The sequence below is a fragment of the Vanessa atalanta genome, chromosome 27 (genome assembly GCF_905147765.1).
Source record: "Vanessa atalanta chromosome 27, ilVanAtal1.2, whole genome shotgun sequence".
In the NCBI taxonomy this organism is placed as follows: Eukaryota; Metazoa; Arthropoda; class Insecta; order Lepidoptera; family Nymphalidae; genus Vanessa; species Vanessa atalanta.
This window is the reverse complement of record NC_061897.1, coordinates 1,424,329-1,451,697: the sequence shown is the minus strand read 5'-3', so window position 1 is coordinate 1,451,697 and position 27,369 is coordinate 1,424,329. Positions and strand designations below refer to the sequence as shown.

Here is a 27,369-nt window from a genome sequence, read left to right as displayed (position 1 = left end):
ATTCGATACAAGATTATACAGATGATAAAAAAGTGTGGATTTAATACTTGTTAACTTCCAGGCAGGATATATAACATACATATATAATTGTATTTAACTAACATGACTGTATTTTTAAATGTTGAAAAAGAGTAACTACTGATTTTCTTGCCGGTTCTTCTCGGTAGAATCTACATTCCGAAACGGTGGTGGCTTCACTTAGTTTGTTAAATGACGTTTCAAAAGTGTTTGTAAAAGCCTATTTGAATTAAGTATATTTTGAATTTGATTTTTGAAATGTAATGTTTCCTAATGTATAAAATTTATTATAATATTAATTGTATTAAAAACGTCATCTTATTTTAAACAACGGATCTTTGATGCCTCTCTTATGAATCTATGTGTAATATACTTAAAAAAATATCGTAAATTATGTTTTAATGTATACAGGCTTTAAATATTACTGAATGCTGTTTCCATAACACTTAAACCTAAAGTAATCGTATATAGAGAGACAATTATTATAGCGATGCCAATGAGTTAGTAACGGTAATTCAATTAATCTAACAACACCACTTGATGGTAGACTGACATCTGTTATCATATACTGGCAATTGAAGGCATTCTCACATTGCCAAAACGCTGCCAATACACATTATGAACTATTATTCTTATAGCTATAATTACACTACTTTTTTATAGTGGCTGCCATTCTTGCCAGTAAAATGCCAATCAAGATGGAACGTCCGTATGTGTTGCGTATGTGCGTCTGAGATAATTCTCGTATTAAAATAGACCCTTTGCTTTGCTATCCGCTGCGAATTTTCTAACATGCACTATGTAGTCCAACATTACTGTTGCGAACGCTGCGTCCAGGACGAATTGAGGTATTTTACCTGGAATCAACAATAATATCATTATTAATGGCATGTATGTCCCACTTGTAAGCAAAGTATATTTTTTTAATTCATGTACCATATTATGTTTAGTCCAAATTCCAAACTTTGAAAGGTTTCATTGTATTAATTACTTTTTATTTATAATATATTAAAAAAATAATTAATATCATCTGCCACTTAAATTTTTTTATTTTATTACTCATGTTAACTCACTCAATCAAAAACGTTTTTTGTTTAATTCTATACGAATATTTCTAAACACAATATAATCATGAGTGGTCACCATGATACCACCGCCCATAGACAATGGCGCTGTAAGGATTATTAGCCACTCCTTGCATCTTCAACCTTACAAACTTAGATTAAATATCTAATTATATCAAAACATACTTATGTACAATTGTAATAAGTGAGGCTTGTTTAACTGGACAAATTTACCTTTAAGATCACAACACATCAGCCACTGGAACACGGTGCGCTGCACAACCTTCCCGCCCTCCTCCACGGCTTTGGGGGTGAGACACCAACAACCCACTTTATTGTGACCTCTGTGGAAGTTTTGATAATTGAGCATAGTTTAAAATTAGAATACTGATATATATAGAGATTTCGCAGTACAAAAGAAATAAAACAAAAAGGCGAGTTTTAATATCTTGATGTGCGTTACAGCTACACTTGACACTCGCCAAACGCCATACTACTTTACTAGTGTGCGTGAACTTAGTGACCAAACGTTGGTCAATATTTTTTTCGACGAGTTCTCATTTCTGACGGTCTAATGTAATGTTTAAAAAAAAACAGCATACCGGATTTTGCCATTATATAATAATGCAGTCTTAATTATCATCAAAAGCTGTCTCGTGACTCGTTTAAGCATTTAAACTCACCTGACCATATCTCTGGCGGGTGGGTACCCGGGCACGGCCACGCTGACCCCACTAGTGATGTAGCAGGTGGCGTCACCAGCCTCCACAACCCGCCCGTCAGGCCCCAGCGGCGCCAGACGTCGCAGGATGACGAAGTCCCGCGGGGCGATGATCCCGCGCCCGCCGCCCGCCGTCACCTGGTACGACAGGTCGATGCCGGGGCCGATCTCCTGGAAACCAGATCGAGAAGATTATTAATAAGGTTCTAACGATTGACTTTTTTTTATTAATTAATTTGGCAAATGAGTCTGCCAATACACCATCCAACATGGAATTTTGCCCTACTGAGAATATTTTTAACACTTTTATGTTTACTTAGTTTTAAAACCCAGTGGCAACCCGGAGTATGAATCTTAATAGTATTTTCCTGAGACTTTAAGCTGTTGAATTGATGCCTACTAATTCTGGTCCTGTTATTTTTCCTCCCATCGGATTATGTGAGATACTATAGCCTACTCCAATGGAAGCAGGAAGAAAGATAAACAAACCTTAGATTTACGTATTTCATGCGATTTGCTAATAACTCAGCTATATTGTGCACTACTAAGAGTTTAAGATTAATATATCTTTATTAATAATACAACAATATTGCACTTAACCAATCATTTCCACTTTAATTTTACTTCCAAAATCTCGATAACAGTTTTTTTCATCGTTCAAAACGCCATTTTTGTAAAAATAGATTTAACAAGCTCTAAACACCAATTATATAACGACAATTTTTTTTTATGATATCGGTAGGCGGACGAGCAAATAGGTCACCTGTTGGTAAGTGGTCACTACCGCCCATAGACAATGGCGCTGCAAGAAATATTAACCATTCCTAACATCATCAATGTGCCACTCAACTTGGGAACTAAAACGTTATGTCCCTTGTGCCTGTAGTTACACTGGCTCACTCACCCTTCAAATCGGAACACAACAATACTGAGTACTGCTGTTTGGCGGTAGAATATCTGATGAATGGGTGGTACCTACCCAGATGGGCTTGCACAAAGCCCTACCACAAAGTAAAAATAGTAATTTGCCGTCAAATGTTGTTTATTTGGCTTTTATCCTGTTATGGTTGGAATAGACCATATGTATACTTGAGTTTGGACAAATATTCGTTACCTTAATCAATTCACTCTTTAATATGGTAGGGTTCCATTCGGGTAACTTTGTGATGTTATTTTTGAATTCTTCAAACAGGAACTTGGCCGGACAGTCGACTATACCCTTGAACAGAAAACAAACATTAATTTCATACTGATTTATATTCCATGGTACACTTCTTAGGGCAATTAGTAAAATTATGGCAGACTGGCAAATAGGCCCCCTGATAGTAGTTCCCTGTGTATAGACATTGGCACCGTCAAAATTAATCACCAATTACATCACCAATGCGTCACCAACTTTTGGAACCAAGATGATATGTAGCTTGTGCCGTTTTTTACACCGACTCCCTCACTCTTCAAACTGGAACACAACGATGCTAAGTTTTTCTTTTTGAATACGTAATGGTTGATTGGACCTATTCAGTCGGACTTAAAGGAACTTATCTCAGGATGGAAAAAAAAATCAAGTAAATATTCCACTCCTGGTCTAAAGTTAAGGTTTGGAGTTTATTTCACAAACCTGCACCAATGTGGAAATACATGCTAACTGAAAGACATGCAAGTTTACCTTCACCGAGAACAGATGAAGTATAAGCCCAAATTAAATGGATATGTGTCTAACCTGGGCTTGCGTTCTAAGCACTGGGCCATCTCCATGTTATCTAATTTAAATACTTACCGTAAATCTGTAAACTTTGCCGAATTGTTCGCACTGTTTCGACTCGACTATGTCGCCCTTCTGCGAGCCTCGTTTCTCCAGCTTCCAGTCTGGAAGGTTGATCGTCCTCCATGCGTTCTGCATGCCTTCCTCTGCCATTTGCTTGTATTCATCTATCTGGAAAGCAATGTTTAAGAAGTAAATATGGGGTTTCGGATATTTTTGGTTAAATGTAGTCATTTTTTTTTCTATTTTAATGTTGGGATTATTATCCTACACAGGTACTTCAGTCCCATTATCCCTTCTTCCTTTTGTTAAAACATTATTTATTAATAGAATTCCAGAAGCATCCTAGCAGTTTCTGATAAAGGATCTGATAGAATACTCTGAACAAATCTAACATCGAACGAACATGCTTTTAAATTAGTTAAGAGTAGCTTTCTCTTATTCTGAGTCTTGTCACATTCCATCAACAAGTGAAATGCTATGCTCTATCAAACAGTTTCAACCAAGTAGCTTCCTGATAACAGTTGTAATACTTGAACTTTTGGATTTAAGCTCCAGGTCAAATCAATAGGAAATTATTCTGTGCTCGAACTCTCTCGGGTCGTGTCAGATTGTACACCTCACCGTCACCGAGAACGAGATGAATTATAAGCACATAAGTGCATGAAAATTCAATGTCGAATGCTCGAGTTTGAACCATCTTTTAAATTTGATGTGTTCTTACCACAATACGATCTCAACTAGAACTTTCTATGAATTTAACAAAAAATTAAATAGAGCAATCAGTTACCACCAATATCAACCAACTAGTTATGCTACTGCCAAGCTACTACTACCAACGTTGGCCAGCGTGGTCTAGACTTCAGAAAAGTAATTGGGTTTTCTATCGAAACATTCTCAGCATCAGCCTGGAAGTTGGAAGTGTGTACACTCCTGTGCCCCGGAAAGCAATTTCCGGTGGGATTTGCCGTCCCATCGGATTATGAGAGTGAGGGAAAAGACAGTGCATCTGTATTTGCACACACACACACACACTTGTGCACTATAATATAACCAGGCCAAGCTGGTCTCCCTTGAGATGGACCGCTGAAATCAGTCAGGACAACATCATCGTACCATCAATAAAATATTATGTATAAATATAATCAGAACTAAGTTTATTTATGGTTACAAAGTACATATGTTAGTCGAAAACATAATAACTATGACTAATTGTAAACATAACGCAGCTGTTCATGATAAAGTTATTTAATTTGTCGTTTGACACAACCTCTCTAATCTAAACTCGATAGCTCTTTGTTTCAAATTAAAAATAACAAGATTACTATTTGTAATATTTACACGACTGTCTGAAAAGGAGTGTAATGCTTTCAGGGTACAGGCTTCTTTGATGTATGGGGTTAGAATCCTTTAATCATCCCGAATGACAGTGGCTATGAGTTAGTTCATAACGGGCAAGAGTGTTTGTAAGTTTTTAAGGTAATTTTATTTCGGTGTGGTGTCGGTAGATGTTCTCCTGACCTTTGTTCACAGCAGCATTCCCGACAGAGATTTAGACTTGGGAAATATTAGTCTTTGAGTGTTTGCAAATAAATACACTCATTATACTAACACTCTCATGATCCGATGGGAAGGATATACGACATAACCTGAGACCAGGTGCAGACAATGGCTTTATGTTTCGAGGCGCAATTGAATTCACATTTCCAGCTGTTCGATTCGATTGGAGATTTGGGCTACTACTATGGAATTTTAGACAGAAAAACTCAATAAGTCTGTACATTCCGAGGTTTTGGGTTTAAGTTTTAAGTCGGGGCAATATCGTTATCGTTGTGATCGACCTGCATTTGAGTACTAGATTGGATTCAATGGTGAGAAAAAATGCGTCGTGATTGTAACGTTTTAATAGATAAACTTGTTAAAGTTGTTATGTGCTTTGTATAGTATGTAAAACATTGTGTTTTTACGATTAATTAATATTTCGTTTATTGGACGTTAATTTGACTAAATTTGCGATAGCCAATCAGAAGCGTTCGCCAATCACTGCGACGACTTGATCATAGTTGAGAACGGCTGGATAACGGCCAATGGAAGGCACTCTGGTCTGAGCGCTCAACGAGGATACAACCATAAATTGTTATAATATACAATTGTCAGAGAAAATAATTACTTTGTTTAAATTGACTGACCTAAGACCCCCTTTATGATTATGTAGTCAGGACATCAAATCCAGAGTTTCTGACAAAGATCAGTTGAGCGATAGATCACCCTAGACTTTTTCATAATAAGTCTCAATAATAATGTTTATTCTCTAATATCTTTATCGATTTACGGGAAAAGGGGACGGGATAACTTACTGTCAACCACTCAGCTTTAAATGGTTCATTGTTGTCTCGATTGAACAGATGTTTCATCCAACTTGCGATGGAGAAACCAAATCTATTCATATTATCCAATTTCTTCTCTAACTCCTCTTCGGTACCAACGTTCTCCAGTTCTCCGATATGTTTCTCCATTTCGGTTTCTGTTAGCGCGGGAGTTTCGGACTTGGACGCCATGTTTGTTTCGACAATTCGTTTTAATCGACTATTTTTATTTTAGTTTATTTATTACCTGTGGCGTTTAGTTATATATTTATTTAAAAATAAATTGTAGAATATTCAAATATCATTTTAATTTGAATACGTTTTTAGAGCAAATTGATATTATTAAATTAAAAGGTCGGTTTTAATACGAATCGTTTCGCTTACGAATAGTAGATATGACATTTATTTATAGATCTTTACGAAACGGTAACAAAAATTCTATAAAAACAAGCAGTAAAGGATATATACACCTAGTTTCCGAATTCGTAAAGTTAACATCCTTCCTGAGTCACCGTATTCGTTTCTATGTGTTAAAATCATCGCTACAACCAACGCGTATATAATTTATTATTTATCTAAATATAACCTTAGATTTATTTAAGTTAAGTTGATTGTAAATTTTGTTCTATGTTATTTAATTTCGTGATATTATTTTTACATCTACCATCTACCAACATTAATTATTATTTGAATTTTGTAAAAATAGCGATGTATTTACAATGAATGATTATAATTATTGTTGAACCTGAGCAGGGTCACTCTGCCTGCTTAATAAATATTGTTTATAACAATACAACAATTCTTTTGCTATCCTGGACCACCTTCCGTTTCATAAAATTCCACAGCAAATTAAAAAAAAAAACTACGTCAAAAAATCATTGTTAAATAAGACCTATCACTCAATACAAGATTATATAAAGATAAAAAAGCGTAGACTTAGTATTTGTTGACCTCTAGGCGAGATATATAAAAGTGTTCTTTACTGGCATACTCTGTAATTAAAATGGTGGAAGAGTAACTACTGAGTTCCTTGCCGGTTCTCGATAGAATCGTTGGATTCAAAAGTGATTAAAGTATATTTTGTTTTTTTTTTTATACTTTTGTCGAACGAAGCGGGTAGGTAACGGCTACTGTAGGTATTACAGTGTATACAATCTTTATCCGATAATGTTTGTATTATATAATCTTAATAGATGTAAATAATCGCAACCGGCTTAGTTGATTGTAGATTTGATTGATCATAAAAATGATTACAATTGCAATATTTGAATTTATAAATTGGTAAATTTAAAAAGGGGCTACATCATCAACGGATCAACGGAAATCAAAATATTAATAGCCCATGAGCATCTACTAAGTAGTGTTGCATATCGATAGACTATCGATAGTGTTGTCACGTGTCAATACTATCGATAGTACTATCGATATCCTAAATAGTTTTCGAGGTCAACTATCGACAATCAAACTATCGATAGTTCTGCAAAGATTGGTTTTATTCTTATATCGATACGTTCAATGAAAAAATAAATAATCCATACTAATATTATAAATGCAAAAGTCTCTGTCTCTGTCTATCTGTAACGCTTTCACGGCGAAACCACTGAACCCAATTGGTTGGAATTTGTTATGAAGCAAGCGTGAACCTCTAAGAAGGACATAGAATTACACTTAACCCGCAATGAGTATGAATACGGGGGTCTCTAGTCTATAAGGTTAGGTTAGTGTTATGACGTCATAGGTAGTGGGATTGGACCTTTTATACCGAACATCTGTCGTCCAACACCTAAAACGCAAACGTATAATATATATATATATATATATATATATATGTTGTATGTAGTTCAAGTAATGATTATTACTTGAACTACATATATTTACGTCTTTATTTTTATTGATTATTTTCATTTGTCCTAGTTTTCAAAACGTACTTTCTTATCGTACGATAAACTACAGATACTTGAATGAGAGATAATCAAAAACACACTTCACGTGACCAAAGTTCTAAAAAAAAAAATAGTTAAAAAGAAAACTGCCATTAGACTTACGTTCTTATGGTTTTGCGTGTGTTTTTTTATGGTATAGGTTTGCGGACGAGCATATGGGTAAGGTACCACCTGATGGTAAGTGGCCACCACCGTTCATAGACAATGGCGCTGTAATATTAATCATTCCTTACATCGCCAATGCGCCACCAACCTTGGGAACTAAGATGTTATGTCCCTACACTGGCTACACTGGCTCACTCAACCTTTTAACCGGAACACAACAATACTGAGTTTTGCGAGGGCATGTATGTATGTACGTAAGAATGTTATCATAAGTTTCAATTGAAATTTAATTAACTTAAATTATTAATCACAATGTAATTACCATACATTCATTAATTCTAAAATTAAAATCGAAATAATCTTTATTCAAAAACGTACATTTTTTAATTGTTTTTTTTAGGTTGAAATTTAATACAAAGTTAACACCGGTTAGATATCTAGATACAATCGAGAAAAACCGGTAGTAAAAATTAGTTACTTTATTCAACATTAATTTATAAAGATAATTAATTAAATACTAATTGCTGGGCTGGTTCATTTTTGCCGAGACCGAATTCGCGATTCAACAGGGAAATGCTGCCAGCATTCTTGCCACAATTCCAAGCGTTCATGATTGATACAGTAATTATTTTTATTTCAAACTCAAACTCAAGTTCCTTTATTCAACATTGAAGCATTACACTTTCTTATTGATGGTCAAATTAAACACTACCACCGGTTCGGAAAAAGGAACACCCTGACCTGAGAAGAACCGGCGAAAGAAACTCAGCGGGTCTTTTTTTTTTTTTTTTCGTCAAATCAATTATATACATGTATATGAATAGAAACAGCCAGGAGACGATCAGGCGATAAAAAAAAATGATTTTAAATTATTGCGAGAAGTTTTTTATGACATTTAGCTAGTGTTGCCACAGAAAATTAAATTAAAGATAAATTTAAATTATTCTTATGTAAATAAATATTAATAATTGCAAATTCAAACGAATTAACATTTTTCCTGCATGGAAACCAAACGGATTCCACGCTTTTTTATCATCTATACACTCGTTAATCCATTTTTTTTTTGTTAACATGAGATTTACATGTATTCATATAAATTTAAGCAAAACTAGAATATAAATGGGATTAAATTTATTTACATGTATCCAAACTAGTTGGATTCAAGTGGTATTTAGAAACATAATCACGAGGTCCAGTGGTGCTGTTACGGTTAGAGCTTAGAAAATGTTGCTATCAAATATTTGTTGCGGATTGATATCAAATCAAATCAAAAAAATATAAATTATGGACCTATGCAGTAGTGTAATCAGTGGCGTAGCTAGGTGGGTTAGGGCCCCGGTGCATAGAAAAAGAATCGGGCCCTCGCCCCCCCTTTAACGTATATTGGCACTCAAAATTATAGATAGTAATAAGAATAGGATACAGGATACAGTGAGTTGAACATATCGTTAGTAAATTAAATCCATACTTCATCTCTATTCAAAGCTCTTTTCATAGCTAAGGTTAGAGGGCCCCCAGAACTCAGGGGCCCTGGTGCACTGCACCACCTGGCCCTACGATAGCGACGCCACTGAGTGTAATACTCCATAATGCTGATTTATCGACTGAAACATTTATCAATACCCAACAAATACTTGATAACAGTTGCTTCGCTCTAACCGTAAAAGCACCTCTGATCACCTACAGTCAATATAGCATTTGCGTGGTTTTGTTGTATGTAAATTGTCTAAAATATACTTCATCCGTACAAAACACTCATTCAACTTCAAACTACTACCGTTTCGGATTGTAGTTTCCACCGAGAAGAACCAACAAGGACGTCTTACCTTAGTAATTACTCTTTTCCAACACTAAAAATACAAACTTATGTCCGTTAAATAATACTGTTTGACGGTAGAGTAGATGATGAGTAGGTGGCCTTGCACCACTACCACTTTATAAATACGCCAAATTGATACGTATATAAATTATACGTTGCTAGCGACCCGCCCCGGCTTCGCACGGGTGCAATGCTGATACTAAATATACTACAGAATGTCTTACAACGTTCACAGTTTTTCAGTCATTAGACAATACAAACCGCTATGTCTATGTAAAACTGTTATATCTTCGAAAATAATCATTGAAATTTCATGCTGCAAAGGGCCATATTGGTCTATATTAAATGCACAATGTATTTAAGGTACTTAATTGGATAAGGATTAATGCTGTATTGCCTAACATCGCTTCGAAAATTAGCCATTATTTCTCGTAAAATGTAAAAGATAAAAAATGGTTATTGTGGGCTATTTCTAAGAGATAGACATATACCATCGAGGACGTTTTTTAAGACCTTTTTAAGGTGTACACTAATGCAGTACATTATTTTGATATCTCGTAGGGTTCAGCCAGCGTTTGCAACGCAAGCGCAAAAATATGTTTTTTTACGACACCACTTTAGAAACCTCTAAAATAATCAGAGTTTCTTGACTATATTGTGCATGTATTACACATAAACCTTTCACTTAAATCAATCTTTTAACAAAAAAACCGCATCAAAATCCGTTGTGTACTTAATTTTAAAGATCAAAGCATACACAGGGACTGACAGACGGCTTGAAGCGACTTTGTTTTATAATATGTAATGATAACAATTATAAATTTATAACATATCAATATAGCAGATCATTTCCCTAACGAGTTTTGCAGTGTTAAGGTTATACTTGCAGAACACGTATTATATTTAAACATATATTTAGAATAAATAATTCGAATATTTATATCATAACTAGTTTATACGTGGAAAACAGACAGACTTCAAGTTTGTTATAATCGTAATAACTTATATCGGTAATGATACGATTCTATTTCGATCCGACTACGACTATTCCTTACAAAAATTAACCTCAACTTAATTAAAACTTAGGACTAATTCTATTTATTTAGGTTAAGATACGATAAGATAGATCCAGTTACATGCCGATCAAAGATTGACTGAACTGCATTTTGCAGAATAGGTACACGGCTTAACGTTAACGTTTACGATTCGATTGCGATACGATCTATGTATATCTAAATCTCATTGTGTTAGATTAGTTAGTATATATAATATTTAACAGTATTTTATACCACGGTACGCTCGTCGAAAAGACGGAAAGGTTACCGCTGGTTTTTTAGTGGATATTCCGGTACGCTAGGTCGCACTAGTCGTCTTATGCACCGAAGATTCACACATACCCCCCTACCCCACTACACGCGCAATGAGTTTTTTCCAGAGAGAGAGAAAAAAAAGACAAAAAAATTGCTCTAGTATAACTGTAAGATGGCGACCCCTTTCAGCTCTAATACTGCAATTAATTAATAAAGAAAATTATATAATGTCTATCTATGTATCTGTATATATATATATAATTTATATTATATAGCATTGGATATGACCTTAACTTCCAAGGTTACCATACGTACAAACAAACATTACCTCTTTATAATATTAGTATAGACTAGCTGTGCCCGCGACTTCGTGTATTTTTTTGATTTTAAGTTATTTGCATATTGTAGCGTGATTTTATTTTTATTCTATATATAATTCTAAAATATAAGCCTAAGTTACTCCTTATTAGATCCGCAGTGAAAGTCCCGACGAAATCGGTTCAGCCGTTCCAGAGATTAGCCGGAACAAACAGACAGACAGACAGACAAAAAATGTAAAAAAAATGTTATTTTGGTGTATGTATCGTGTATACATACATATCAATTTTATTATATGTATAGTAGTATAAAATAGGATTCAATGAGTCGATGATAATAATATCTACACAGTATAAAAAAAGTCGCTTCCCGCCAACATACGCTTAGATCTCGTAAACTACATGCATATTTTAGTATAGAGAAGCATAGAATTTCAACTTTGGTAGATAGATCAAGCTACAAGTTTTATATAGACTTTTTATTTTACATGTAAAGCCGGGAGGGATAGCTAAGTAAGTAAAAAAAAATTTTAGGTTATGGTATTGTCAAGGATGACGCACTGGGTATTCCTCGATCACAGCGCTAACTTGCCGTGTTAAAAGACCCAAGTCGAAAATCAGACTAGTTTGTAAAACTTGGAAGACCTGTTTGTATGCACGTAGTCTTGTTACGACTTTTAAATAAATTAATTTATTTATCTGCACTAGAATTACTAACTCGAATTTAAATCTGTCAATTGAATCGATTTTGATGAAATTTTAGACTAAATCTATGGACGATAGTCGATAGGTCATTTGAATTAATTCACCCTCGGGTGATAAGCGGGTATGAAGGTTTGTGGGCAAGTTCTTCAAACTTGAAGTTGAAAATGTACAAATGTGTGATATTAAATCTACGTTCTTTTTTTTAAATAACTTCAATTCATTTACAATAAAATGGGAAAATAATTTTGAAAACACAAACTGAATTCGGACACAAAAACGGTTATACGCAAATCAGTAAAGAAAATGTTTAACTTACGACAGTCCCCGCATTGAAAACTGGTGGTAATCGTACATTTAAGATATTAAATACTGTTTAAAAAAAAAAACTTCAATTTTTAAACCCGAATTACGAACGAAACCCCGAACGGACGCGAGAGCGTCTAAATTTGGACGAATCCGAGGAAACCCGGACGAATAGCAACCGTTATTTCAAAATGACAATAGACTTTCAATAGTTTTAATGTTATCAACCGTTAATATATATTAAAAATTAATAGACTACAAGTTATAGTCGAAAAACTTATAAAATATCACGTAAGCGAAATAATTCGTTTAAAAATAAATATCCACGTTTAAAAATAACGGTTTAATTCACAATTATTTATGTAATGCATGTTACCGGGTAATTGTTTGGACCGTTTGTTTATAATGAATTAGTTCAGCTTCGTTCGCGTTAGGGATTGGGCATAAAAAGTAGCAACAACGTCCTACCTCGGGGTTAAAGTTTGCTTCATACGAAATTATATCAATTTCAGTTTGGTGCTTTGGCCGTGAAAGTGCAACAGACGGACTGACAAGCGAGCAAGAAATCATGGCAACTTGTCAAAATATTTCGTATTAATTCTCGCAATGTTTACATCTGATCTAATTATACGATCTAGCAGACCTGAAACCGCCTTAAAACTGTGAACGGAGCCTTTAAACTACACTATACTTATAAATACGAAATTAACTCCATCTCTCTGTTGTTGCTCTTTCACGGTAAAACCATCATCCTCCTGCCCTTATCCCAATTTTACTTGGGGTCTTCTTCCATACTTCTCTGTCGGACGTCATCTCACAAGTAATATTATTTCTAACCATATCGTCTTTCACACAATCCATCCATCGTTTCTTTGGCTTTCCCCTACCTCTATATCCATCCACATCCATTCTCAAAACCTTTCTCAGAATATGGTCCTCATTCCTCCGCATAACATGCCCATACCATGAAAGCCGGTTTCCAGATAGCTTCTCGGTTACCGGTGCCACTTTCAAACTTCCCTCTTTCACGGTGAAACCATTCAAACGAAGGAAGGACATAGGCTACTTTTTTATTCCTAACCCCTAAAGCGCGACGGACGATATTATTTTTAAGTTAGATTGGTTAGATTCCTATAGGCAGCGGACTTGCAGTTCGGTGTCTTTTAAGTCATATTGGCAGCGGACTTGCAAATTGCCCACCTGATGGCGAGCGGTCACCACTGATTATAGAAATTAACTCTCAAGTACTGTAAGAAATATCAATAGTTTTTCGTATTATCAATGCGACACCAACCTTGGAAACCAGGATGTTATGTCCCTTGTGTCCGAATTTACAAGAGTTCACTCACGGTTCTAGTCGGAACACAACAATACTTAACATTGCTGTTTGGCGGTAGAATATATGATCAGTGCGTGGTACCTACTCAAAGGAGCTTGCAGAAAGTTCTAGCACCAAGTAAATTTAACACAAAGTGATCCGTTATATTTACAAATTACAACATTATGCAACAGTTCCCAATCTTCAATATTTAATGACACTTAATATAATAATAATCATATGTTTTGTATAAATATATGTTAAAATAAACTAAATACAATACACTGAAATATAAGTCACCTACATTTATGAAACACTAACGGTTCCTCCATAAAATTATCCGGTAACATACCTATAATACATCCGCGTGTAAAAAAACTTAATTTAAAATTCGAATAATTTCAACATTCATTCAAATTAAATGTATTTATAAAATTGTTCATTCATTTAAAATTGTAACGTTTAATATTTAAATTTAGAACAATTTGCAACGATTATTATTTATCACGTTTTAATTGGAACGTATTCTATTTTTAAATTTGTATCATTGATAGTAAAAGCACTATTGAGCACGTGTTTTAAATGCACTAACACAAACAACTCACACGACGCACGGGTGGCGAGCGACTGAATCAGAAATCAGAAATCAACTACTAGTCTACTAACCAAAGACAAATTAATAATTCTTATCGACGCACCACATTTACACTTCGTGACAATTTAATGGTATAACCTTTTACACATATATTTAACAATAAAAGGAGTTTAAATGCTTTATTACTATTTTAAGCAATTATTGTAATAATGTTATTTTAAATTTAATGTTTGTTTACTAATAGAATATTTAATGAGCTTATGAGGTTACAGATCCAGACGAACCCAAGGATCGTGATGGCCCGTGGAATTACGTGAATTTAGGTTTTGTAATTATGAAAAAAAAGTAATTAAATTTCAACTTCAAATCTAGAAAAAATATCATATTTTTATGTTTATAAGACGAAATATTTTCCTACCATAACTTGAAATTTGAATATTTGGGTGTTTTAATTATTATATATGTATACGTATACATAGACTAAGGGCGCATTCTGACAGAACTAAGTTAATCCTCTAATGTCCTACCATTTTAAATCCTTCACTTAGGAATAATGTACCTTTCTGTCGATGAGAGAAATTTTGGAATTGAATCATTTGTTTCCGATATTGATTTAGATAAAATACAAAGACAAGATTTTTCACATGATTTATATTATATTATCAGCTATATCATTTATTTGTTTCATGGTGTACAAAACTCACCACAGTTGACCTTGTCGAAATTTAAACAGATTAAAAATAAAAAGTTATTGTCATAAAACTGAGATGAATAAAAACAATAGTTCAACGTTTAATTGATTTTTATTTTTATTTTTAAGCGATTGCACACTTAATTCGATAATTTTTTAATGTATTTTTTTATCGAATTTAAATTTTATTAAATGATAAATCAAAGAATTCTCGTTAATAATCCGATTACAATGCTAATCTTGGAATATTTATTATCTATAAATATACTAGTATTTCTACTTTTTATTTTTTATTTTAAGACTGTTTTTTTTTTAAATTGGCGATTTAAAAGTGCCAGTACGAATTGAATAAAGAATATTTTGATTTTGATTTTTTATTTAATTTTAAGATCGAAGACGTGGCTTCCTTCGCCCATAAGTACTGATATTGTTATAAATATAAACTAATTCTTATAACGACAATGCGCTGGCTGACTCAAGGGATCTAAGGTGTTGTTGGGGCTTAGTGCAAGTATTAATAGGTACCATAGATTCTACCGCGAAGCAGCAATACTAAATAATAGTATAGTTGTGTTTGTTGTTTGAAGGGTGACTCATTGTAACTACAGGCATAAGGATATAACACTTTCGTTTTGCATCTGAACGTGGTCGTGTCGGATCGCCGTACTATCGGATTACTGACTGACGTACGCGATTAGTTGGGCCGAAATAGGCTATTTGATTGGTTTTTAAAATGAATTTTATATTATTTAGTAGGGGTTAAGGAACCCAGTAAACGTAGTTTTTTAAATCTAGTACATATTTGTTGAAAAATATCAAAATAAAAATTATATATATAAATAGCGCGCGGAAACGCTACTTTGACAATATGGCGCTGCAATGGGGTCGGTGACGTCACTTGCCTGTATTATAATCTGTGGCACATATAATCCACATACAGTAGGCAAACGAGGTTAATAAGCAAGTGACGTCATCATAAGCCCGACCAATCAGGAGCGTTTTGTGTCACGTGACAAACGTTTAAAAAAATGCATTTTTATTTATGGATTTTTGAATAAATCAATTATTATTTTCAACTTTCGTTAATAAATAACCATTTTTAAACTCATAATATATACTGATTACAATAATTGACACTTTATTTTTCGCATTGTCATATAGCCTATTGTACCGAAAACCGTCGTGCATAAATCTCTCACCTACACAGGCGGATCAAAAACTATTTATTTATTTATTTACATAACTTATTAATAATAATCATTCGTTTTTATTATGGTCGGCGTTTTCATTGTCTAATCATATATTAATTTATCACAGCGTTGAACAAAGTAATGTGACCTTTGACTCACAACAGTCTGATACAAAGGTCACTGATAAAATTTACTCATCGATAAATTGAATGCTCTTATCGAGAGTGAAATTTAAAACAAACATTTTTGTTTTATTAAAGACTACCTTACGTCTGTGACTTTAGCTGCGTGTTTGTTAGGGGGGGGGGGGGGGGGTGTTTACTATATGTCTTTTCTGCTCACCTGTGTTTGCACAATTTCATGATGACTGATGAGTTAAGACGTGTAAACGTAATAAACAAACTCTAATTTATACATTAGTCAGGATGGAAGAGTAGTTAAAGGATGTCCGTCTCCTTTTTTCGAATGTCAAATCAATGGTGGCTGAACGAGATAGATATAGACAATAATCACAAGGTTTTAAAAGAAAGAACGTTTATTAAATTGTATTTTGCTGTGACGTGGCATGACATTGATCATTACTAGTTGAGGAGCTGTGCACAGAGACTCAGTCAATAAATCCGTCTTGAGGCAAGGTATCCGTTTCTATAAAAGAAATCCGCAGATAATTTTAACTTTGCCGATTCATAAATTCAAATCATTCGTAGAAAATACATTGACAGAATTTTGTTCAATACAAGATTATATAGATGATAAAAAAGCGTGGAGCTAATACTTATTGACTTCCAGGCAGGATGTATTTAACTAACATGACTTTGTATTTTTAAATCTTTCCGAACCGGTGGTAGCTTCATTTATACTCATATAGTTTGTTAAATGACGATTTAAAAGTGCTTGTAAAAGCCTACTTGAATAAAGTCTATTATGATTTTGATTTTTTGATTTCAGAAAGCAGGTAAGCAGGTAAAGCCTTTGGTCTTGTGATTCAGTCACAAGACTAACCGCTCTTCTTCATTTTCTCTCATCAGATGTAGCGGTCCATTGGATTTTCAGGTTAAGGTCGAGCTATTTAGAGTCGTACACTAAATCGCTGGACACACCCGAAGAATGGCAGCCGTAGCCAAAAAATCAGTTCAGGTCAGAATATATATTATAACATAGGAATAATTTTATTTTCCTAGATCAATTTAGATTTAGTTAGTCATTTTGAGACCAGCTGCGGCATTTTAATGAGGTCATCAATATGACTGATATTGTAAAAAGGGCCATCGTTGACCACCGTTGTTCTTGCTCTAATTGAGCTCTCTGTAAATCGTGATGGCTAAAGACCTGATGGAAACTAGTTCCCTGAAGACGAAGATGGACCTATCGTGGCGCTACACGTTGACCCATTGTCTTCGTCATGGAAACAATGAGGATTGGAGCCACCACGGGATATACTGAAGCGAACCAATGGCACAGATATTTTCAGTCTTATTGATTCCAAAACAGGGCGACAGAACTGTCAGATGGCTGGTAAAGTGTGTCGAAGGACCAATGGCCATTGGAGCAGACGAGTTCTTCAGATTATCCGGAGAAGAACCGGAATTACCGATATTGATTCCAAAATTGGCAAACAGAACTGTCAGGGGGCTGTCACGTATGTTGAAGGACAAATGGCCATTGGAGCAGACGAGTTCTGGAGCAGAGTATCATCATGCCAAACGGAAGATAAAGATAAAGAAGCGGAACGCAACTGAATACGGCAAGTGGACCGAGAGCTACCTTGTGAGAGAGTCATACACAACCGTGGTGTACGAATGGCTGATGTTCATGAAATAAATGAAGGTTCTTTGGATAAAAGGAACACTAAATCTTCATATCGAACACGTTGCTAAAACTTCTGTCTAATTGCTTCGGATTATAGATTAACTGGCAACAGATTAACGTTAATTAAGGTCGATCGTTCGTTCATACGTTACGTATTTATGTTACAGTGAACGATGGCCTTGAATCAGTATATACAATACAAGATGATGAAATCAACGCTTGTCACGTCATTGGTCCAAATTAAAAGCGGGGAAAATTGCTAAGCGCGGCTTACTTATATACTAAAACCTTCTCGAGACGCGCTTCGTCTTCTGGTATATTGGTTTACAAAAAAAATGCTTACTATATATAAATATTTGAAGAAGCATTTTAGAGGCAGGTAGGTTCCTCATATGGTGTAGATACCCGCTAAGAATGGATTTTACGAAACTCCACTCCTAGGGGGTTTAAGCAGAAATTGTTGGTTGGAAGTTTTTTTTTTCGTAAAAAGCCGCAGGTTCAGCTAGTCAGTATATATAGATAGGTTTAAGATTTCGAGGACTTGTATTCGAACGAGTCCGCCCAATAAATTAAAAATATGATGAGTTGTTCGTTGGGAAATATTTGAACAGTCTGAAGTTTATTGAAAATATCTACACTACTGTGTTTCGGCAGAATGTAAAGCCGTTCTTCGATCAGACAGATCAGATCGGGTGGGTTATCCGACAGAATCGAAAAGACTGCAACTGGATTATGAGATTTAGGGAATACATTGCACTTGTTTTGGTGACGAAACGCCTACTCTACATATTTCAATATAAACCCAAGTTTTATTAGAAATGTCTACTGGAGAAATTGAGTCATGTGTAATACAACCATCAGGATTGGAACGTGTACATAAACCCAAAATCGTGGTATTCAAACCCACCCAACACAGAGTTTCCATATGCTTCATTTGTGTTTCTAATCATTCTCTTGAAGAAGGAAAACATCGGGAGGAAACCAATCCACATTGGAGCGGCAGAATTAGCTACAAACCTTCAACTCAACAGTCTCTGCCCAGCACTTTTTTTAGCATTAGCAGCCTGTAAATTTCCCACTGCTGGGCTAAATCCCTTTGAGGAGAAGGTTTGGAGCATATTCCACTACGCTGCTCCAATGCGGGTTGGCGGAATACACATGTGGCAGAATTTCGTTGAAATTAGACACATGCAGGTTTCCTCACGATGTTTTCCTTCACCGCCGAGCACGAGATGAATTATAAACACAAATTAAACACATGAAAATTCAGTGGTGCCTGGGTTTGAACTCGAAATCATCGGTTAAGATGTACGTGTTCTAACCACTGGGCCATCTCGGTTCTGCCCTGCAATAACACATTATCAGACTGTGATTTTCTCAAGAAACATTGTAACATATTGATTATATTTAAAACGATTCATGTTTGAATATAAGGATTTATGCAATCTGTCTGTGAAGATAAGATATAAAGGCTTTGATTCTGAAACAGATTTATCGTAATTAGCTTCCATGTTGATAAGATACAATATATATCAATGATACACGTCAGTAGTTGGTTTTAAAGTCTACTACTTTATTCTATACAAGTTTATGCCAGGACTGCGTTGCAATGGATTTTTAAACAACATTTTTACATTTGACATAAGTCTCAGGACTTTTTTGGATTCTGGAGTTTCGAGACTTTTCTAAATAACGTATAGTTGTTTTTAAAATATATATATTTGAGTAATACGTAATCAACAAACTCTTTTATTTGTGAAAAGTTGTCTACCTAACAGTCATAGCATATGAGAATATAAAACTTTAAACTGACCTTCAATTATGAGGAAAATCTCGAACCTCTATCTAAAATTCATACCCCCAAACTTTGTTACATAGCTATAAACGGACAAAGATATACATACATACATAAATTGAAATTCAAATATCTTTATTCAACATAGACGTATTTCTCTTACTTAATGACTTACAAAAAACCACCACCAAGATTTGCGAATCGGAAAGAAACACCTCAGACCAGAGAAGAACCAGCGCATGAAACTCAGCGGTATTATTATATTATTAAAAATTTTTGACCGAAATTCATGGTAACTTTGACAATTTGTATATATAAACGTTCTAGAGGCCTCGTTGATCCATTTTAATATCAAAGCATGATATAAATTGTTAATGCTATTATAAGCCGTAGCTCACAAACATTCTTTGAAGTTTTTTTGCCCTCACAATAGAAAAGTTTTGTTCGTTTTCTAGGATGTCTATTTGTATTATATTGTGGAAAGTGGCCACCGCCTATTAACATTGGTAACGAAGAAAATATTAACCATTCCCTTTATCGCCACTGCGCTACCATTTTTGGAGCCAAGCTGTTATGTCCCTTGTGCCTTTAGTCACACTGGTTCACTAACCCATTAAACGAAACCCAACTATACTAAGTATTGCTGATTGACGGCAGAATTTTGATTAATAACCTTTCCGTTCAGCTCAAAGTAAGTTATCCAACGAGTTATTCGACTACAGAGTACATCATAAATATAAAAACTATTATCCGATACGATTTGCGCTAAATATTCTTATTATTTATAAATATTATATAGTATAAAAAAACAGACACAACTTTACAATCACATATAACATTAAATTACCTGGAGTACCCCAAGGAAGTATACTTGGACCACTTTTATTTATTTTATACATAAATGACTAAACTTTTTTTGCTTCTACGACAAAGAAAAATATTAACTCGGATCCTTGAGATTTTATATATGCTTTTGGATTTGGAATTCGAGACACGGTTGATGAAAATTGTTATTATAGAAAATTTGCAAACTTTTATTGGTTTGTTTTAGGAATCAGTCTTACTTGTCTTAAAATAAAAACTTATAATAAGCAATCAAATTGAGCTCTCCTAGAGGTCTTATATGACGGTCAGTCAGCCTATCAGTAACGTACCTCGGCTCAATAATACACTCAAGACACTATGACACATTGCCAATATTACCTTACAGTAACAACAAGTGTATTTGTTGATGATACCCGATGATTTCGGATTCAAGCCCAGGCAGGCACCACTGAATTTTCATGTGCTTAATTTGTGTTTATAATTCATCTCGTGCTCAGCGGTGAAGGAAAACATCGTGAGGAAACCTGCATGTGTCTAATTTCAACGAAATTCTGCCACATGTGTATTCCGCCAACCCGCTTTGGAGCAGCGTGGTGGAATATGCTCCAAGCCTTCTCCTCAAAGGGAGAGGAGGCCTTTAGCCCAGCAGTGGGAAAATTTACAGGCTGCTAATGCTAATAAAATCTTTAATTAACTTGACAAAAGCATTTTAACGTTTCATATACCAAATTATTTTCATTTCGATAAATTAAATATTGAAAACAATTGAATCAAAAATAATATTTGCATAGATGGGACGACCTCCGTGGTCGAGTAGTGTGTACACCGGTTTTCATGGGTACGCTAGTCCTAGGTCCCGGGTTCGATTCTCGGCCGAGTCGATATAGAAAAAGTTCATTAGTTCTCTATGTTGTCTTGGGTCAGGGTGTTTGTGGTACCGTCGTTACTTCTGATTTCCATAACACAAGTGCTTTAGCTACTTACATTGGGATCAGAGTAATGTATGTGATTTAGCCAAAATCTAGAACGAAATACTTGGAGCAGAGCTTTGCAACTGCATTACTAAAGGTGTTGAATATGCTAGATCTATAATTATATTGAAGATAAAATATTTTCATTCACAAAAAAAAAATAACACTTCCGTAATTCCTGTGACACTTGACATTACAGTCTATTCCAACCGAAGAAGGAATGAAGATAAACAAACCTTTTGATTTATGTACACCACGCGATTTGATTGGTTCGTGCACGTTCGTCGTTCGTATTGTGCACTACTAACAGTTCTTGACTAATATATCTTTGTTTATAATACAACACTATTCCACTTAACCGCTTATACCCCCTTTAATTTTACTTCCAAAGTTCCGACAACAGCTTCGTCAACGTTCAAAATGCCGTTATTTCGCAAACCCATAATGAATATCACAGATTAATCAAGCTCTCGACAAATGACATCGATATGAGACCAATGACATGGTGGTTCGAGTATTATATACGTAACCAGTCCGTATTCTCGTGACCTTAATATATTTGTTACAAGATTACATTAGAAAATAAATTCTTACCTGGTCTTGTGTGAGAATGACGTCACCAGGTCGTTTTGGGCGGGGACTCGATTCCGGCGTCTCGACGGGAGAGAACCAATTGACCGTCGACTCGCCGTGCGTTGACTGGACACGGTGTGGCCTCTGTGGGCCCAAGAGAGGGGTCCTCTCTGTGCTTTGACTAACTGTGAACAAAAGTAGGGGGTTGGATGAAATGTGATTAACCTCATATTTAGGCAAGGTGTTGAAAGCATTAACTGCATCTAGGGACGCGAAGGGAATAGCTCCGGAATATAACTTTCATGATTAAAGGAAATTAAACTTTCTACCCAATATTTAAAGTCCATATTCGCATACCACGGAACACAGTCTAGTACAGTATGATCGCTCCATAAAGTATAGACCGCAAATATAGTGTAGACACTTTAATCTCCTTTATCACGTGGAAAAATGCGCTTTAGTATCATCACTGCGGCTCATTTGTTGTAAATTGTACTTAAAAGCCTTGTAATAAAGTGTATTTTGTTTTTTATTAATTTAATTCTTGTACTTGGCACTCGGGTGTAAGAACGACAGATATGGACTAAAGAGGGGTGCTCTGGGGTGCGGGGTGTTTTCAGCGACTCTAGAAAGCGTTTTTTTTTATATTTTATAGTGGTATATTTCAAATCAGTAATTAAACTCACCCATTGTCTCCAAGATCTGCTTGGCTTGCAGCTCTTGCGGGAGGACCCTGAAGTCCAAAAACCATGCCTCACCCCACGCGATGGTGAAGGAGGTCAGTATTAGGAAGACTTGGTACACTGGCTGTGATGCGTTCGGCCACTTTGGACAAAATATAATTATATTTTAATTGTAACAAAGGCGCGCCTCCACGTTTTATAGCGGCGTGCATTAGTATGAGTGACGCTCGTGCTCATAATATGTTTAGTGTGCGTCAGACGGCTAAAAGTAACGACAGCAAAACAATACAAATTATTTTTTATTAGTTTATTTCATTACAAAAATAATTAATTATGTTTGATGTTCGTAAATATGTGTCTAAGTTTTGATGTATTATATACAGGACGTGTTTTCAGAATATCGAAAAAAAAAAAATTTATTAGCGAATTATATTAGTGGAATATCGACTTTTACTCGGTAGGGCTTTGTGCAAACCTTACCACCAAGTAAGTGTCTAGGTAGATGTGGTATCTACCTATCAACAGATATTCTACCAAACAGTAATTAACAAATAAATATTACTGATTATTCGATGAACGTTTTTAAATGGAAACAAATAATACTTACATCGTACACAAACACTTTTCCTATTAAGAAGGCACAAGTTCCGCTTGTTGAGAGCTGAAACAGAAGAGCATGACAATAAATATAGATGTATAATGAAATTAGGATCTATAGAAAAGAGGTGCCTGTATTTATAATTGTGTTTGAGAAGTTCTAATCCTTTGGTGCAAAACAATTATAATATTTTTATTAATATTAAAATTATTATATTTTTTTAAGATGTTTACATATAGGTATATAGTTACATATAGTATGCAAGGGCCTGAGCCAATTGCATAGCTAATATAAGGGGAGTTAACGTTATTGACTTGTTCCGTTAAAAGTGGTCGCCTAAGAATTTAAATGGGAGCCCTTCGTGAGCCTATATAAGTATACATTTGGGAAAATAAATTGCAAGTAAGCTCTTTATACTTCATTTCCCTATAGTACAATTTTGGTGCTTATATTTATATTTAATTTTTTAAATGGATATAATATGAAGGCTGAACTCAATTGGTCGTAAGCCTTCAAAATTTATATAAAAAAAATAAAAAATAACTGACATGTATTTAATATATTCAGCCTCACTTACCGCAATAACACTCCAATTATTAATATACACTATGGCGTAAAATACTATTAACAATAGAAACCTCAGTACTGCGACTATAACTATGTCGAATAGAGATATTTTAATATCGTAATGGATTATTTCTCTGTTGAATATCTGTATTAACGATTCGCCTTTCATCTGAAAAATAAAATATTGAATAAAAACTCTTTGTCACGTTTTTTTTTTTAATTTTACATTTTGACAGCGTTATGACATTTGACAGTTTTGTTTTTATGTATCTAAATTAGGCATGGATATCCGATTTATGTGACATCGGTTGTGTTGACATCCAATATCAGATGTCGCCCTGTCTTCGTTTAACTTTACATTGTACGGTTTGTGAGAGAGAGATGAAACGAATGTGGCATCGAAATCGGGTTAACATTATCTTCTTCTCTTTCTCACATATGGGTTACCGTAAAGTTAAAGAGAGATAGGGCGATATTTCATGAGTTTAATGTTATCGTACTTTGGATGCTTTGACGTATCAGAACGATATTCGTAGATTTTCAAATGCGGTGAAAACGGTTACCCGTCAACATCAAATCGGGAGCCGACGACAACCGATATTAGATTCGTTTCGATATATCGGACACATGCCTAATCTAGATTGAGTGTCGCACTACAAAAGAAGTAAAACAAACGACCAACGAGCCAACTTTATTATCTTAGTGTGCGTGACAGCTACGCTTGACACTCTCCGAACGTCATACAACTTTACGAGTGTGCATGTACTTGCCAACTGTTGGTCAATACTTCGACGCGTTCTCAAGGTCACAGTTGATAATTTATCTTTACTGCTCCTACCATTGAAATAGACATGGATTATCTCATAGTTTCAAGTTAACCCAATACATCAACTGTATTGTTAACTAACTCATTGTTGTAGTCTAACTTTATAAGCAGATCTTGGTCTAGGTCTTGGGTTTAAGTCTATCTTAATATTCCTATCATGAAACACCATTACAGTATGATTTTACAGTATTGTGAATTGACCATTTTCTCTCTCAGAATCTCTTTGTAAAGCAGATAATCTTTACATAGTATAAAACGAAGTCGCTTTCCGACATCTAACCGTTTAGATCTTTTAAACTACGCAAAGGATTTTAACGCAGTTTGCATCAATGAACACAGTGATTCAAGAGGAAGGATTATATGTATAATACATGCATTTTATAGGAGAAAGAAAAGCCGAGAATTTCTTTATTAGCAGTCTGTAAATTTCTCACTGCTGGGCTAAGGCCTCCTCTCCCTTTGAGGAGAGGGTTTGGAGCATATTCCACCACGCTGCTCCAATGCGATTTGGTGGAATACACATGTGACAGAATTTCGTTGAAATTAGACAAATGCAGGTTTCCTCATGATGTTTTCCTTCACCGCCGAGCACGAGATGAATTTTAAACACAAAAATAAGCACATGAAAATTCAGTGCTTGCCTGGGTTTGAACCCGAAATCATTGGTTAAGATGCACGCGTTCTAACCACTGGGCCATCTCGGCTCTCCTCCCCTAAAGACAGCCCTAGTTATTGTCAAGTATATCGATGTTGGCAAAATCACTCACCATGACACATATCAACCACATCAGGCTCGTGAAGAGTATGTCGAAGGTTACGAATAAACAAAAGAATCTGCGTACAGAAGACATCTTCCCGGGCGGCCTGTAACCCGCCACCAGGTCCTCAGACATCAGGTTTACGGACTGAGAATGACCTGAAAAACATGCAACACAAATACCATTAATATTATTGATAATTTAATTTATTTCTTTATCTGTGATTGTTTGTATAATGTATTTTTTAATTCGCTGAAAAATGGTCTTTGACTCTGCTTCACTGAGCTCTTTTTCCCAGACAATACTAAATGTATAATTCGAATTGTGATTATTTGTGCAGTTCTGTAATGTGTGGCATTTAAAAAGTTTATGATTATAAGTGGACGGAAGGAAAAACGGCACAATTGGTGATAAGTGGTCACCCACAAAATTGGAGCCAAGAAATATTGACATACATCGCCAATGCGCGACCAACGTTGGGAGCTAAGCTGTTATGACCAAATTAAATCAGACATGTATTTTTTAAATCAAAGGCGGACTTGCAAAAGGATAACCTGCTGGTCAATGGTCACCACTACATAGACATTGCTAAAACAAATTAGCAGCCTGTAAGTCTCCCACTGTAAGGCCTCCCCTCCCTTTGTAGGGAAGTTTTGGAGCTTATTCTACCAAGCTACTTCAATGCGGCTTGGTAGATTCAAATGTGGCATAATTTCATTGAAATTAAAGACATGACTTTTGTAATTTTCCACGCGATGTTTTTCTTCACCGAGCACGGGATGAGTTACAAAGATATTAAGATTCTGTGGTACTTGCCAGGGTTTGAACCCAAACCTCTTGGACCTAAGATGTTATGTCCCTTGCTTGTAGTAACCACTGACTCTAACCGCAACAATAAGTCAAAATCACTTGCTTATTGATTGTCAAAAATCTACCACCGGTTCGGAATTCAACACCTCGGACCTGAGAAGAACCGGCGAAAGAAACTCAGCGGGATATTTTTTTTTGTTTTTTTTTTTTTTTCCATTTTGCATGTACAATAATAATTATATTTTAGTAATTTGAAACAGCCTGGAGGCGATCATTTCATTCCCAAGGTGTGCAGTCAACTAAAAAGTCATTAGTGTTGTAATATCCTTTAGCACACAAACGCTCTTTAAATATTATTTTGAATTTTATAATTAATAATACTACTTACCAATGGTATGGTTAAAGTGTTCATACTTACTTGTATTTCTATATGGTGGGCTTGAAACACTACACAGAAGGGATTCAGCCGCTTCCCTGATGTGATAGTCAGCCATATTTGTTTCTGAAACAAATAATTAATCTATATTAATATCACGGCCAAACGACTGAACCAAATTTGATGGAATTTGGTACGAAGCAACCTTGAACTCCGAGAAAAGACATAGGTTACTTTTTTATGCTTAAAATTTGTCGATCAACTACTTAAATGTGAACGAATTCGTGGGCGATTATTTCTTCCTTAAATACTTTTTTATATTAATTACATTCATTAAGATTGTGTGCTCATTGTGATAATTTGTTTAATGAATCTTATATATTAATAGCGTAAGCCGATTTTTGTCCCCGTGATTATGGGACGATAGCTGCGCATAAAAGATTGGTTATGGTCTTATTTTGAAGAGCTTCAGCCGTAGATGTGTAGAAAATTATAGAAGATTCTCAAGCTCAAAAATTCAAAATCAAAAAATCCTTTATTCAATATAGAAG

General features: G+C 35.0%; 1 protein-coding gene across 2 annotated transcripts in view; it reads right to left on the bottom strand.

Moving 5' to 3' along the window:
- Positions 1-207: 207 nt before the first annotated feature.
- LOC125074252 (steroidogenic acute regulatory protein-like) overlaps positions 208-27,369 on the bottom strand; it is a 29,241-nt gene continuing 2,079 nt past the window's right edge. For both annotated transcript variants that reach the window (XM_047685534.1, XM_047685533.1), the window contains exons 2-12: positions 26,861-26,944; positions 25,642-25,790; positions 24,059-24,217; positions 23,491-23,544; positions 22,887-23,025; positions 22,222-22,385; positions 3,581-3,736; positions 2,918-3,022; positions 1,766-1,974; positions 1,317-1,426; positions 208-875 (exon numbers count right to left, since the gene is read on the bottom strand). In XM_047685534.1, the coding sequence (XP_047541490.1) occupies positions 766-875; positions 1,317-1,426; positions 1,766-1,974; positions 2,918-3,022; positions 3,581-3,736; positions 22,222-22,385; positions 22,887-23,025; positions 23,491-23,544; positions 24,059-24,217; positions 25,642-25,790; positions 26,861-26,936 (1,431 nt within the window). In that variant the 5' untranslated portion in view covers positions 26,937-26,944 and the 3' untranslated portion in view covers positions 208-765. The remainder of the gene's footprint in view (positions 876-1,316; positions 1,427-1,765; positions 1,975-2,917; positions 3,023-3,580; positions 3,737-22,221; positions 22,386-22,886; positions 23,026-23,490; positions 23,545-24,058; positions 24,218-25,641; positions 25,791-26,860; positions 26,945-27,369) is intronic.